This window comes from the organism of the source record quoted next, unplaced genomic scaffold (genome assembly GCF_019419815.1).
Source record: "Pyrus x bretschneideri cultivar Hongxiangsu unplaced genomic scaffold, Pyrus_bretschneideri_v1 Contig71, whole genome shotgun sequence".
Classification (NCBI taxonomy): Eukaryota; Viridiplantae; Streptophyta; class Magnoliopsida; order Rosales; family Rosaceae; genus Pyrus; species Pyrus x bretschneideri.
The window spans coordinates 1,798,573-1,814,463 of record NW_025999811.1 but is presented as its reverse complement, the minus strand read 5'-3'; the positions used below and the strand labels follow the sequence as shown (position 1 = coordinate 1,814,463).

Sequence of the window (15,891 nt, the reverse complement as noted above, 5' to 3'; positions counted from 1 at the left end):
TAAGTGAAAAGTTTAAGATTTAAGACTTGTGCATGGCGTATTTGAAACTATTTATTCTCCAATCCCTTAATATGAATTTAACATTTTATTAGAAATTTTTTTGTACATTCAATTCTACATAAATACTATTTTATGGTGTTCAACGAACATCGTAAAAAAATGTAATAGAGTCCACTAGTTGCCTTGAAATAGTTATGGTGTATTTCTTTTCACCACTCACAACTTAACATGCCTGCCATAGTTGAGTTTGATTATGTACGACGCAGATTCTTATATTGAGACCATACATCTTAAATGATACTTCACGACTTATTTTGCGCGTCGTAAATGGGCAATTATGTCGTTGTGACATAGACTAGTAGTTTATGTGCAGATGGTTTACCAAATGAAAAAGATATTTGAAATACATATTTCTATTTCTGTATAGATAATGTCGAAAGAGACTGATAAGAAAAAGGCACACTAACAATGACACTAGTTAAACAACTATTCAATTATTTATTCAGTAAAACAATTCCGTTAAGTAAGATTTATTTTTAGCTATGCTTTATGAAATTTTATTTTGATCTCATTTATTTTGTCCATTGTAACTCAAAAGTTATAATTTTACTTCATGAAACTCAAAATTTATTCCACTTTGACTTGTGGACTCTCTCTTCTCTTTGAAACTTATAGGTTGTCTCCTAAACATATGTGAGACCCAACGTCCAACAAGACTATAACACATGTGCAATAAATTTGATTATAAATCTCCATTATGTGTTAACATTCAACAATAAGAGAATATGAAGTTTGAAAGAAACTGAAGAGATGAAAAAAAATGAAAAAGAAATTGATTAGCCTGATGCACTCAAATCAAACTCGCATAAGAAATTAACATACCTGAGGCGATGTGGAGTGAATTTTGAGTTTTATAAAGACGACTTTCAAGTTTCATGGGGCAAAATGAAGTCAAGATCAAGTTTTAGGAGGAAAAAATGAAGCGAACTTTGAGTTTCAGAAGTAAAGTTACAATTTTTGAATTATAAGGAACAAAATAAGATTAAATTAAGTTTTAGAACGCATGGCAAAAAATAAGCCTTAAAGTAATAAGTGGCAACTGAAAAGGTAACATGGGAAAGGCATCACAATCCTTTAAGAGGAAGTCAAGCCGTCACCGTCACCAGGTTTTTCCAAGAAATCGTTAGTTCTTGATAATTACATAAATTTAAAGTCATAAGACCCCAAGATTCCTTGTTTGTCTTTCTCGAAGCCCATTATTTTTTCACAATTCTAGAACGAATTGTAACAACATGCGATGTGTGGAGACAAAAACTACCCCACATAGTCCTTCCTAACATCTTCTTTTATTTTATTTCAGTTTCCCACAAAAAAAAAAAAAAAATCTTCTTTTATTTAGTTTTTAAGGAAAAAAAAACATTTGTTGCTTAAATTAATAAATTGGAAAATAATTATTACATACGCATTTTTCTTAATATTTACAAATCAAATGAAATTCAAGAAACAAAAAAATAAAATAAAAAAGATATTTTTAGAATGAGAAAATGAATATAAATGATCTCTTTAAAAACGATACACTTACTATATATTTGTACCATCTTTGTACTATCAGTCTAATAGAGATGAGAATCATATGTGTTGGTGAACTCTAACTCTATGAGAAAAAGTGGTACAAATCATAGTATAAATATGTGATAAGTGTAGCATTAGTCATTTTTTAAATTACGCTCTTAAAAAAACCAAAAATATGACCTAAACACAATGGTTGGTCAACAATCTTAACCGCATTGCAACTACTGTTATATGCTCAATTATCAAAATTTAGCATAATCTATATTCAAGCAACTAAAAACGTAAATTAAATTACAAATCTTAATCTCGACAACCACTACGAATTGAGATCAAGCTATCATAGAACCTCCCGTATCTAACCAATAAGTATTTGTAAATGAACGGGTGAATTTGGAGACACTTCAGTCTTGAACAGTTCAACCGCAAAAAAAAAAAAACGAATAATAATTGCAAAACAGCACATAAGAGTCATAATTTGATAGAACTACTAGAAGCATACGAGCAAATACCAACCAAGTCCTTCAAAATAAATTTAATCATCTGCATGACAATAATATTAGAATTATAATGGGAGTTGTATTCCTTTCCTAATCTGTTTTGGTATGGAATGATTTTATAATTCGTATCTTATTGTTTGGAACAACTTCGCAATCTACACAAAGATACAGTTTCCTTTCCCATTTCTAAAAAAAATTGAAAAAGAAAAAAGAAAAGCAGCCCACCTTATTGTACTGGACATAAGCATTATTGCTGAATAATAAAATCTTATGTTTTCGCATGTGATTTGTGTGTGAATATCCGACCTTTAGATTGGACATAATTCTTTTTTTTTTTTCTTTTCATATCACATATTTTTGATATGGTGAGCTATCTATTCCAATTTAATTCTATAATGAAATGGTATTGAATTCATGATTCATGGAAAGCAAACCTAAATTTTATTTTTACAAATGAATAAAAATATCATTATATAGGAATATTAAGTAACTTATAATATCGTTGCATGTTATCCTTCGATTAACAGTACGTATTCTTGTAATGCTTGCAGCTAAAGCAACGGTCGATTTCAAGTTTCAACATTGATTTTAATTTTCGTTTCCAAATTATAAACTTATTCAATGGTCGTAGAAAAGTTTATTCTAGATGAAAAGACCCAAAGACTCATATATCAAAGGATGTTTTCGACCTACATGTCACCATCATTCCTCCCATTTTTCGAGGTACCGAAACTCTTGTTGATTTGGAGTTCCACCAACAAGGTCTTGACATATGTGCATTTAAGTTGTAATTTACACCAACAATCTGGTCCATCGTTAAAGCAATTAAAAAATAATATTTAATTAAGGCTAAATTGAATTAATGATTCTCGTGATAAGAGGGTAATCGGAAGATAGCCCCGTGATGAAAAAATTCGGATTTAAATCCTTGTGGTGAACTCCGTTAGGATTTAAATCCAAAATTAACATTTATGTGAACTCTTTGTTAACTCAAAATTAACAATCCCACCCTTCGCCCAAAGATTTCATTGGATTTTAAATTTTTTGGTCCAAAGCAATGTCACTTTTTGTGTTCTCTAGGTTAATTCAATCCGAACGAGTTTTTAAATTTCAGCTCTTTCTCTAAGTAGGATACCCAGAAGAAAAAAAAGGAGCTTTCTTTACGGTAAAACTAGAAAAAGGAGCTTGCTTTCACGCTCATGTGGCATATGCGGTTGAGATTTGATCTGGGTTGTGAAGTTTCAAGCTTTTGGCTCCAATCCATTGTAATTTATTAACCTTCAGATTTTGTAAAGTTTGAGTAAGTTTATATTTACAACCCAATTTGCGGTTCTTTCTTATTTTTACAAATCCTGAAGCTTCTTTTATTGCAGAGAGGCTCCAACCACACCATCCTTAATCTGTAAGTTAGTTTTCACAACCCAATATTTCGTTTTTCAGTATTTGAATGGAATCGAAGCATGAATCAATGAATTCATAGCGTTGGATGAATGAGTTTTTTTCTCTTTTGATTATGAATGTTGAATGAGTTAACAGACAGACGAGGAAGATGTTAATTTTGGGCTTAAATCTGAATTTTTTCATCACGGGACCATTAATTCAATTTAGCCTTTAATTAATATAGCACCGGTGCCCTCTCTCTTCCATCTCCCTTCGCTGTCTCGATATTGCAACTAGAAACCAAGCATTTTTTGACAAAGGGTCACTGGCACTTGCGCCAAAATGTCTGTCCTCCACCCAACAACCACGTCACGCCGACCACCATGAACACCCACAGAAGCTCTAGCCTCCATCACACAACTAAAATCTCAATTTGGCACCATCATCTTCTTCTATCATGTTGCTTCATCATCATGATTTAAAGACGCCAGTTCTTGATCACCAGGAGAAAGGTGGGATGATAAGGGGACTGAGGTCATGGTAAGGCAAAACCCCAGGCGACGATGGTGGTTGTCGGGGGCAAAGAGGAATTAGAGGGTCATAATTCGAAGGTTGGGGAAGGGCCTCGAGAATGAGGCTTATTTTAAAAAATAAAAAATTCATTTATTGATTATTCTATAAAAGATAAAACTATTTTGGCCTTAGTGGGGCAGATGGCGTCATTGAATTGGAAGAGAACACTACTTGCACTGTTGAGGTGTGCATTCCCGTCACTTTAAAAAATTATTTAAATTTAACTAAAATCACCAACTGTAATACCGTATAATCATAATTATACGATGGTTAAGAAACCACTAAGTTTGTATTTACATTTCTTGTAGTTCTGTAGACTGTAGAACTTTAGATTGTTTATACTTTATACAATAAAAATTGTAAGAAATGAGGAAATTGACAATTCTTAACAAGTTTGAAGCCTTAATATTTTTTATACAATAAAAATTGTAAGAAAGGAGGAAAAGTCTAGGTCCGCGTGACTATTGTTTTATTTTTTTTATATTTTTGTTGAGAGTGCGCGTGACTATTATTGGTTGGGTTGATTTTGTAACGTCACATGTTGAAAAATAAAGGCACAGGATATTGGGTGGCTGGCTTCTAGTCGTGGCTAAAGCATAAAGTACTGTCTTCAAAAGCGACCATCAAATTTGAAATAAATAAAAAGTCTTTGATTCTTCAGACAGTTTTGTGTATAAAAGGCAGAATTGCAGTGGTTTGGCATAAAAAATTCCTTCAACTACTTGAATACAAAGAAAACCAAATTTCTCACCCTCCTCTCCTGCGTATACCTTCCTACTCCTGCCATTTTTGGTACTAGTTGGATTTGTGGAAAAAAATTAAATAAAAAATCTGGTGTTGATCGAATGGAGGACATGATGGGTCTGCTGAGAATTCACGTCCAAAGAGGAGTGAACCTTGCTGTTCGAGACATGAAAAGCAGTGATCCTTATGTTGTTGTTAAAATGGGCAAACAGGTAATATTTCAATCTGGCTAGCTTCCTTCAATTTACTAACTACTTTTGTGTTTATTTTTTCCTTGTTTTGATGCAGTTCCTGATCCATTTGGGTTTGTGGGTTTTGGTTATACGTTCTGAAATTTAGGTTTTAGATGACATATTAGAACTACGCGGGGTGGGGGAATTTGGACTTGGTGTATAGAGGGTGGATCACGCTATTAGTCAACTTGGCTAAACTCATATTACTTGATAGCTTAAACCTATTTTTTGATGATGCAGAAACTGAAAACTCGTGTGGTGAAGAGGAATGTGAATCCAGAATGGGATGAAAGATTGACACTTTCCGTTACAGAACCAAATCTTCCGATCACGCTTTTTGTGTACGATAAAGACACATTTAGTTTTGATGACAAAATGGGGGACGCACACTTTAATATTGCACAATTTGTCGAAGTCTTGAGGATGCGATCGGAAGGCCTCCCAGATGGAACCGTAATTACAAAAGTACAACCAAGCAGGGAGAACTGTCTTGCTGAAGAGAGCTGCATCATCTGGTCCAACGGCAAACTCGTCCAAAACATGATCCTCAGACTCAGAAATGTGGAGTGTGGGGAGATTGAACTCCAGTTGCAGTGGATTGATGTTCCTAGTTCTAGGGGTCTGTAGATTGTAGATTGCAATTGCTCTCTCTCTCTCTCCCTCTCTCTCCATGTATATAATTGGATTTGGTGTTCTGGGTAATTCAATCCTTTTGTTCATAAAGATGTGAAAATAGAGTGATCGATTTTTATGTGTTTTATCCTCCCAGGTACTGGTATCAATCATTTGGGATGCGAGAGTTATTTTCATACAATATTTACTTATGTAAACAAATAATTGTGTCAAGTTATTGATCCAAAAAATTGGATTCAACCATTATTCGTAGAAGAAAATTTGTGGTTATGAGAGGGGTGCGGTGAAACTAGTGTTTGGAATATAGACATGCAAGCAGGAGGTCGAACAGACAAAGTTGGTAAAAAAGAGAGGAGAAATTAATCTGACGCCCTGCGGCTGGGGAAGAGGCTGACAGATATTCTTGGAATGTGGCAGGTTAATGATCCGGGCCTATACCTCGAAATTCCATCTAATTGGGGCAGACCAAAACGTCATGCACTAGCGTATGTTAAAAGTAGGGTCTTGGAAAGCTCCAAGGCTGGAAGCAGAACCTTCTCTCCCCGGCTAGAAAAGGAGTACTTAGTATAGCGGTGGCTCAAGCAATCCCTACTTAAATTCCCAGTTTCCACAAGAAACTTAGCCCGCGCGATGCTGCGGGTCTAAAACAATGTTAAACATATAAAATATATTAAAATATATTTACTTCTATATCAAAACATATTTACATCTTTATGATACATGTTTGTACAATATATTACAACACTCTAAGGCTCATGTATTTAGTTCTAGTGATTCATACTTTCTCAGCAAATCAATCATTTGTTCTTTACCAATGTCCAAGGCCTGTTATGGAGAAGGCAAATGGAGTTATATATGTCAATGGGGCTACCAACACGTAACATAAATTTAGTTACGATAGTATATTAAATTTAAAAGCTAGAAATTAGAATATAGCTAAATCATGTAGAAAGTCGTAACAATAATAATAATAATTTAGACGACACACATGAAACTGGAGTGGCCTTAATGCATTTATATCGAATTCAAAATAGAAGAAAATTCAATTAGGCTGGAATGGAAAATTTTAAGCTTCTAACATAATAAATTCGCCCGCACATATTGCTCATTTGATATGTGGTATGATAAAACTCTAAAACTTATCGAAGTTTACACAATCATACTTGGCACTCGTCAGTTTTCACCTTTACAAATACAGAGCAGCACTACATTCCAAAGTTAATTTTAATAGGAAATACTACTCTCCAATGATTTTTCCAATCAAAGGAAAAGAAGTCTCCAATGATTAGGTGATGTGACTCAATCGACAAAGTCAAGCAGAGATCGCCACCTAACTATTCCAAAGCTAAAATTTCAAGTGGAAATCTATATAATGATTTGATGAAATGACTCAAATGTGAGAACCAAGCAGAGAGCACCGAAAAATAAACCTCAGTAATCGAGCAACAAAATCACAAACCCAGGGATGCAGCTATTAGGATGTACTCGGTTATCTTTTAAGAATACATAACCTACTACCTAAAGCCGATAATGTTACATCACCAACAGTCATAGATAAGAACCAAAATCAGCACCATAATCCAAAACACATGATTTTATCAAGCAAAGAGAGGGAAACATTTTCACCATAACAAAATCAAAGGCCAACAACCAATCAAAATAACACCACACAAACACCAAAAGTTGCACAAATTCCACACAAAAATGTAAACTTGTACGGAAATTACTACGACTTGAACAAAATTCAAGCTACCCATCAACAACTAACAGAAATACCAATATTTCCAACGAAAAGAAAAAAAAAAACGCAAATAAAAAATTCAACATCTTGTATAGAAAGATAGCAACTTTACCTACCTGAAGAACACTAATTGAAATTTCAGCACCTGAATTTGTTGGGTGGTAGCAGTGGAATTTACTCGGTATTCGACTGTTCATTCTCAGCTTTTCATGTTGTTGTTCAGTCCTCTTTATCTTAATAAAGTTTATTTCCTGAAAAAAAAAAAAAAACAAAAAAAATTTAGTAATGGATTAAAACTAACATGTAATATAGAACTTCTGTGCTTTACTTTCTTATTGGTCCAAGGCTCGAGAAAAGTATTTCATGAGCTGCCAAAAAAAAAGTCAAGAAAATGAATATGGTTGTTCTATATCATCCTATTGAAACCATTAAAATAGTTTTTACATTATGTGAAGCAAATTATATGAAAGTAAAATTCAATTGAAATGTCAATTAACGGATGATCTAAATTGTTCATATATTAAATCATCATATAAGCGGAGGACCTTTTTACCACAACTTGATCCACACTGTTAGCAACTGAAACAGTTTGATTCTTTATAAACAAAAGGAAAAGGAAAAGAGAAAGACAATCAGCATTTGAAATCAAACGATTAGATTGAGATACAAAAACTTAATACGTGCTTAACCCCTCCTCTTGACTTTCAACTCCCCCTGCATATTTAAAAAAAAAATACAGATTAAATTAAATAAAAACAATTCAATAAAACTAATCACAAATTTCATTTGAGTAATCATCAAAATCGAGAGTGTATATAGGTGAATTATGGACAATTTACTATGGCTCAGTCAAGTAAGGACCAATTGTAAAAAGTAACATGAAGTCAAAGTGTAATGAAAAAAAAAAAAGAAGAGGAAATAAAGATGGTAATATTATCACAAAAACAGCAGCAAGAGACCTTAATTAATTACGGTGGCTTATTTTAGTGAGCAAAGAATAGCTAACAATTAACAAAGCATGGAAAAAAACACAGGATGAAATAACATTCTCTTTTCAAAAGAATATAAAAATACTACCAGGGATTCAAAAATATTAGTTAACGCAAACAAACAGCAACAAAAGCCATTAGACATAAGGTAAAGTTCCAAAAACTTGATCCAAGAAAAAGAATCATTTACCTCTACGGCTCTAACCATGTGACGGGGAACTTCCTCTTTCCCATTTAAATGGTGGATTGAATGCCAAACATGCTTCTTTCCAAAGAGAAGTGCCTGATGAAGATGAAAAAAAATATAATTCAGATTACATCAAAAGAAGTAATAAAGTGGATAAGAATGGCAAAGCATGAAAATTGAACACCATGAATTACTGACACGATTAAATTTTCTATCTTCAACTCTGCGACTAATTTGATATAGCACAACAATTAACCGTTTGAAAGAATTGTGTAAAACATTATTGATTTTCTGAATTTAGTAGACATACAATATCTCTTTGATTCAGTAGTTGAAAAGAGAAATGGAGAAAGCGTGAATGTGTATATAAAAAGTTGAACCTTATGGGAGACGAAGAAATAACTTTACGGCTAGCAAACTATTAGAAATCCTATTTTCAAACTCACTTACAATATCAACAATGCCAGCATTTGCCTACTCTCTCCCTTTGCGTTAGGATGTATAAGTTTGTCTTAAATAAAACCCTGTAAGAAAGGGAAAGTCGAAGAAAGTTTAGGGAAGTTAAAATGAAAGCTACAATATGCACAAAACGTAACTATTAGTAATAATAACCAATGTAATCAAACATAAATAAAATGGTATGCTACAGTTTTATCCTTTTTCATACAATTCTGAGGTTTGAGTCTTATGAAATGGCAAGTTTGATATAAATTATTAATGATGGAATGGATGGTTTTATTCTCTTTCATAAAAGTCACATTCAAAACTAAAATTCAATGCCAAAAACCAATACCACCATGATTCAAAGAACCTCAATCTACTATCTTTAACAATTGAAACTATATTGCATGATGTTAAATCTTTAGTCTTAATTTGAAGACTGAAAATAAAATACTTTGAAGCTACATTGATTAGTATTAAGCTTAGCCTCAAATATTCTAATGGCTCCTTTTTATAAAGAGATTATCATCAAAGCATTGCTGCTCAACACCCAAATCATCAAATGTGAGACAAAACAAATTCTAATGTTTAAAAGGAATTCCACAAAATAAATAATGTCTTTATCAAATCTTTAATTCATTACAGCAAAACCCAAAAATCTAGAAAGTTTTAATAACCTTACATGACCACTCATGAGCAAGGTCAAGGCAGCAAAACCCAACAAACCCAAAATATTCAAATAAATCCCACACAAAAAAATCCATTTGAAAAAACCTACAAACAAAATAATTCACTACTTTTTCATACGAATTTGAACGGATCTATAGAACATACCAATTTGAAGCGAGAAACCTCGGTGAAAATAGTCAAGGAAGCCATGTCGATCTCAAGAAGCAGAGAAAATTAGGGATTTTTTCCTAGCTCCAAATCATTCTTGGACGCCGTTACTCTTTTCAAACAAAAAACAACCAAATTAGGGATTTTTTCAGTAAAGAAAAAAGAGAAAATTAAAAGAATGATCCTTTAATGTACACATGCATTAAAGATGTATTGCTCCGATAAAGATAATGAAGAAGATTGATCCTTTAATGTTAAGCTTACTGCTTGTGGAAGATCTCCTTAAGAATTCTGCCACCAACTTTAACCATATAAGAAAATATGGTTGGACAGAGTTTCATAAGAAAAATAAGTCAGGAAAGTGAATTTGTAAGGAGCTCAAAGGCATTCGATTTGGTCATTTACATACAGCAATAGCAAAAAATACAAAAAACTATACCATCTGGCTTTGATCATCTCCTGCAGGTTCTGAAAGACCACTTGGTTCGCTAGGTGGCCAGGCACAATGAGAATCTGGAACTGGTGGAGGGCATGGAACGATCTTCTTCCCTTTCCCTGCTGCAGACAAACATCAAAACCCACAACCAAGTTCACTAAAAATGCACAGAAAAAATACAACTACCAAACTCACAAATTTAATCGAAGTACTCTACAAAATCTAGAAGAAAAAAAAATACTAAATCTCAGATAAAAATATCAAAAAAAACCCATAAGTTTAATGACGGATCCTCCAAAAATCTGAAATTTAGACGAAATCTTTTACAAAAGCATGAAAAATTATTAACATTCAATTATATTAAATCACAATGGGGAATTAATTTGGTTTGTTTCAATTAGACTATGAAAAATTTACTAAAATTCAATTGTGCAAATTTACACTTCTAAACACATAATATTCAAATAAAGAAAAATTTGAATAAAAAGGTACTGACATTTCAACGCCCATAGCTTGGATAAAATGGAATTCTCAGAAATTCATGGAAAATCCTTAATGAAATTCTTCCTAAAGACGAAAAGCATATAATTTTAAACAGACAAAAAGTACGAAAAGTGCCTTAACAAACCGATAAAGCTGGATGATCACAGCATCTTCTCTTTCCTTTATCCTCATACTCTCTACCCGCGTTCATGCCTGTACAATGCTCAAACACAACCTAAATTAATTCAAAGGAAATATGCACAACCCCAGCGAAATTAATGAATTCAAATAATTATTCGCTTCCTCTGCACAACTCAAATTAATTCGAAGCTTTTTCATACCTCAGGGAAGAGCACCATCTCTCAATTTGGGTTGTGCAGATTGGTAAAAGTGATTGGGGAGGAATAGCAGAAGAGTCCACTGTCTCTCAAGCTCTTCCCTCTGAAGAACGGTAAGAGAAACTCACATTTACCATTCCACCTATTCCCATTAAAAAAATTAAAATTAAAATTTTGAAGAAAAAACTCAACAGAAAATCACTAATTTGTTCAATAAATTTGGAATCCTTTGTTATTTTGCTGAAGAAAAAAAGGTGGAAACTTTACCTGAGGAACTGAAAGAAGTTGTGATGAGAGCAAGGCAGATGGTGCTGGAGAAACTATGGAGGGAAAAAAATCAGAACCGGTAGAATTGAATAAATCAGTCGGAAAACTCAGGATGTGATCAACCTGTCGTTGCCGAGTTGTATCCACACAAAAACCAAACAAATTAATCCCAAAACCCGAACATTCCAAATCCCAAATCCCAATCTCAAAAACAAACAATCATACAAAAAATCGTCAATTAGATTCGATAGCATACCATTTCCTCAAGATCGGTTGGAGACCAGAAAACCATACATTTTCTGGGCTTGAAATTATATTCGAACCGACACCAGATGCATTGGTTTTCAACGATAAGGCGGAAGCAAAAGCAGAGAAAGAGGAGATGAGTAAAGTGACACGCGTCCCGCTCAACACGCGTCACTATGCTAAGCATGCCAGGTGATAGAATCATTACTGTAGAAAGAAGTCTCGTGAAGAGCCACTTGTGTTTCTGAGGCAGGAGTCGAGAGACTTGTATTGGACGTAGAGGGCCAAAATCGTCATTTTACTGTGTAAAAGACCAAAAAAGCAAGATTTGAAGAGCAACTGAAGGGTAAAATTGGAAGAACACTGGCGAATGAACAGTAAAAAGGACACAAAGGGAATTAATTGAAAAGTTAGGCGTTTAGTATATATATAATTTGTAAAGATCTAGACTCTATGCTTGCTCAGTTCTGGTGGCGTCAAAAGGAGGACGAACGCAAGATTCATTGGGTTGGTTGGAATAAGCTGGGCCTTCCGAAGTGTGATTGGGGGGGGGGGGTTGTTTGGTTTAGGTTTAAGACCTATCCAGGATTTCAATTTAGCCCTCCTTGCTAAGCAGCGTCGGCGGATTATTAACGAACCGAAGTCCTTTTGGGTGCCGTTTTTGAAGGCTCAGTATTTCCCTACCACATCTTTCATTGAGGCCAAGAGAGGTCACAGAGCATCTTGGGCGTGGGCTAGCCTTCTAAAAGGTCGAGATATTATTTCAGGAGATGCCCATTGGCAGGTAATGAATGGACAAAGTATCAAGTTGTACGTTGATCGTTGGTTGCCTTCTCTTCCTGATGGGCATCCAACCCCATTTGAGGGAGGGCTGATCAATCAAAATCAAATGGTGCAGTCACTAATCTGCCAAAATTCTTCTTGGGATTTCGATGCATATGATTCTGGAGACTGGCATCGGTGACCATCGGGGTATATATCATCTGGTTTGGCCATGGGATAAAACGGGAAGGTTCACGGTGCACTCGGCTCAGCGAAACTGTGGGGTGACTGGTGGAGTGGGTCAACCCTTTTCGTCTTGGCAGATTGGTGGCGTGGGGTGGAAAAAAAAAATTTAGAAATTGCATGCTCCTCCAAAAGTTAGAAATTTTATGTGGAGGACTTTTGGGGGCACTCTGGCCACCAAGTTGGCTCTTTACAAACCGCATTCCTCCCCATCTCCAATTTGCCCTATATGTAACGAGGAGGAAGAATTTGTGGAACACATGTTTCTTTTGTGTCCTTGGGTTGTGCCCATATGGTTTGGTGGTTCCCTGAACTACAGGATCTTTAGGAATAACACTACCCTTGGTAATTGGCTCCACTATGTTGCTTATGCATATTTGGAAGGCTAGCTACTCAACAATCTTAAATCTCAAGCCCCCTTTACCAAATATGGTTACAGACTTTATATCTTGCGCGGTGAACACTTTTGTGGCTGCAAAGAGAAGAAGCTAGAGAGAGAGAGAGAGTCAAAGAGAATATTTCACAGCTGCAACATTCTAACCGTTGCAGAATGATGCTCCACTTTCATATATTCATTCATTCCTACATCAGTTATCATCACCATTCAAATACGTAAGCCATTGTGATTATGACACATGGCAATAACAAGGCATGTGAGCCATTGAAAATGAAAACTGATCTAAGTCCTACACTTGGCATATGAGCTCAAGCTATCTCAATAGAAAACAGTTTCATAAAATGACAAAATAGAAAATCTACTAGGTAAATCATTTACTAACAAGAAATTAGTAAGCAATTTACTTTTCAACACTCCCTTCTAAATTGCTAACTAATTTCACATCAAGCAAGCTTCTCAAATAGTTGAATTTGTCCTTGGGAAGAACCTTGGTAAAAATGTCTACAATATGTTCTTCACTCTTGCAGTAAATCAAATCGACCACTCCCTCTTGAATTGCATCTCTAATGAAATGAAACTTCCTGCCAATGTTCTTGGTCCTTTGATGCAACACCGGATTCTTAGACATGGCTATAGCTGATGTATTATCACAGAATAGGGAAGTTGCAGCAGCTTGCTCTTCTCCAAAGTCCTCGAGCACAAACCTAAGCTAAATGGCCTGAGAAGTTGCTTTAGCTGCACTAACATACTCAGCTTCTGCAGTTAGTAGGCAACAGTCAATTGCCTTTCTAACCCTATATCTTCACAGAACTTTGAAAACTCTAGGGATGTGTATTCTCCACCCCTATCACTTCTAAGTTTCTTAATTTGGTAGCCATTCTGTAGGTTAACCACAGATTTGAACTGTTTGAAAATGTTGAAGACTTGAGACTTGTGCTACAAGAATAATACCCAACACATCCTAGTGTGATCATCAATAAATGTGAGAAAGAATCTGTTGCCTCCAAGAGTGCATTGGACCACATATATCAGCGTGAATAAGTTCTAGAGGTTGTGATGCCCTCCAAGTCTTTCCCTTGTCAAATGGTTCCCTGTGACCCTTCCCTATAGCACATCTAGAGGTTGTGATGCCCTCCAAGTCTTTCCATTTCATTCTCTTGCAGGAGCATCAAACTGATGTAGTTTAGATGTCCATATTTTCTATGCCATAACCAAGATGACTTTTCAACAGTTGCTCTATTAGCCATGTGAGGATTGACATATTCCAAACTTAAGGGAAAACATCTGTTTCCTTTCATTGGAACACTTGCAATCAAATCTTCTATATGTCTATCTCCATATATAGATATCAACCATGTAATCACTAAACACAAGCCAATAACCATGCTCTACCCTCTGCCCTACACTCAACAAATTCTCATCCAATCCAGGTACAATCATAACCTCTTTAATACATATCTAGTCACAACCTTCATTTGAATAACCAAGTTACCTTTGCCCATTGACTGTACTAAATCTCCAGTGCTCATTTTAACTATACACTTCACATTTTTATCAACATCAATAAGCAAGGATTTATGAGAGGTTATATGATTACTACATGCACTGTCTACATACCATATGTTCATATTTTTTCCAATAGTAGCAGAATGACAAGCATAAAACATAGTTGCTGATTTTGTTACCTGATTTGCAAAGTTTACAAGCTTTCCAGCCTTTTTTGGTTGATCACAGTCCTTGATGAGATGACCAAAACGATTGCATCCACGGCACTTTGGCTTCCTTTTAAACCAACACTCACCATAGTGTAGCTTATCACAATGCTTGCATTTTCCCTTAGCCTGATCAGATTTTCCTCCTTGATCATACTTGCCACCTTGATTAGCAAGATTCTAAGGTTTAGGGTCCCATTTCTTTCCATTCGATTTCTCGTTCTTCTTTGGTTTAGAGTTACCAAAAGAGGCATTTGACTGAGTCCCCTTTGGATTCATACTCATACTACTAAAAGCTCTCTCAGTGGTACTCTCAGCATGCTTGTCAAGGCGCTGTACAAATCCTCTCAATGTAGCAATAACCTTTTGTACCTCAATAGTTTCAATGTCCTTAGTTTGTTCGATCACATAACAAACATGATCAAATTCTTTGGTCAAGCTTATGAGCAATTTCTAAACCAAACGCTCCCTGGGTAAATCTTCCCCATATCTTTTCATTTGATTCACTTGCTCGAGAAGACAAGTGAGATACACATACAAGGTTTCATCATCCTTCATCCTCGTGTACTCGAAAACTTGGTGTAGACCCAATAGTTTGATGGATCTCACTTGTTTATCACCATGAAATTCCTGGTGTAAAATATCCCAAGCGCCTTTTGAGGTCTCCTCATTCGAGATTCTGGGAAAAATATCCTCCGAAACAGCTCCTTAGATGATACCCAGCACCTTAGCATCCTTCATTAGCTTATCACTTAGAGAAGCTTTCTCTGAATTTGATGAGCTTTCATCTTCAACCTTCTTACCGTTCGATTTTGGAATTTCAAGACCCTTTTTGACTAAGTCCCAGATTCCATGTGATTTGAAAATAGTTCTCATTCGGATCTTCCAAAATTCATAGTTGTCACCATTGAATATTGAAGCCCGAAGATCACTACTACCTGACCCAGACATTTGAGACTTGAATCGATGAACTGAGTCAGAAATTTCACGCTGGATTTCAGAGCACAACACTCACAGATCCGATGCCCCGATTCCAGATTGAACCTGGGCTCGTGATACCATGTTGAGATTTTAGTAATTTATCATTGATCTGATCACTTGGATTTCGAAAGGAGCAAAAAGAATGAAATAAAATAAGCTAAAGAGAGAGTCAGAGATAATATTTCACAGCTGCAACATT

The 15,891-nt window shown here is 35.1% G+C and overlaps 1 protein-coding gene and 1 long non-coding RNA gene across 5 annotated transcripts; one reads left to right on the top strand and one right to left on the bottom strand.

Annotated features, from left to right (window-relative positions):
• The first annotated feature begins 4,722 nt into the window (after positions 1–4,722).
• LOC103927273 (protein C2-DOMAIN ABA-RELATED 4-like) lies at positions 4,723–5,759 on the top strand. Its single transcript, XM_048574360.1, has 2 exons — positions 4,723–4,978; positions 5,240–5,759. Exons 1-2 carry the CDS (start codon positions 4,868–4,870, stop codon positions 5,624–5,626), a joined length of 498 nt encoding a protein of 165 aa, XP_048430317.1. The 5' UTR covers positions 4,723–4,867; the 3' UTR covers positions 5,627–5,759.
• Positions 5,760–6,284: 525 nt separating this feature from the next.
• LOC103927276 lies at positions 6,285–11,486 on the bottom strand. 4 transcript variants are annotated; one of them, XR_007254598.1, is made up of 7 exons: positions 11,352–11,486; positions 11,088–11,226; positions 10,267–10,959; positions 9,825–10,128; positions 9,000–9,073; positions 8,553–8,645; positions 6,285–6,457 (listed from the first exon to the last, which is right to left on the bottom strand). It is a non-coding gene; the product is annotated as an uncharacterized LOC103927276 (long non-coding RNA). The 4 variants fall into 4 exon arrangements; XR_007254597.1 differs by lacking the exon at positions 6,285–6,457 and adding exons at positions 6,622–7,624; positions 7,702–7,741 and having other exon boundaries at positions 9,825–10,959; XR_007254596.1 differs by having other exon boundaries at positions 9,825–10,959.
• Between the last annotated feature and the right edge of the window lie 4,405 nt (positions 11,487–15,891).

Bases quoted from the DNA above. Each gene is read 5' to 3' on its own strand.
- LOC103927273 (XM_048574360.1), top strand. From the start codon at position 4,868: ATGGAGGACATGATGGGTCTGCTGAGAATTCACGTCCAAAGAGGAGTG. The intron at 4,979-5,239 runs GTAATATTTCAA...TTGATGATGCAG, and splicing joins TTGTTAAAATGGGCAAACAG to AAACTGAAAACTCGTGTGGT.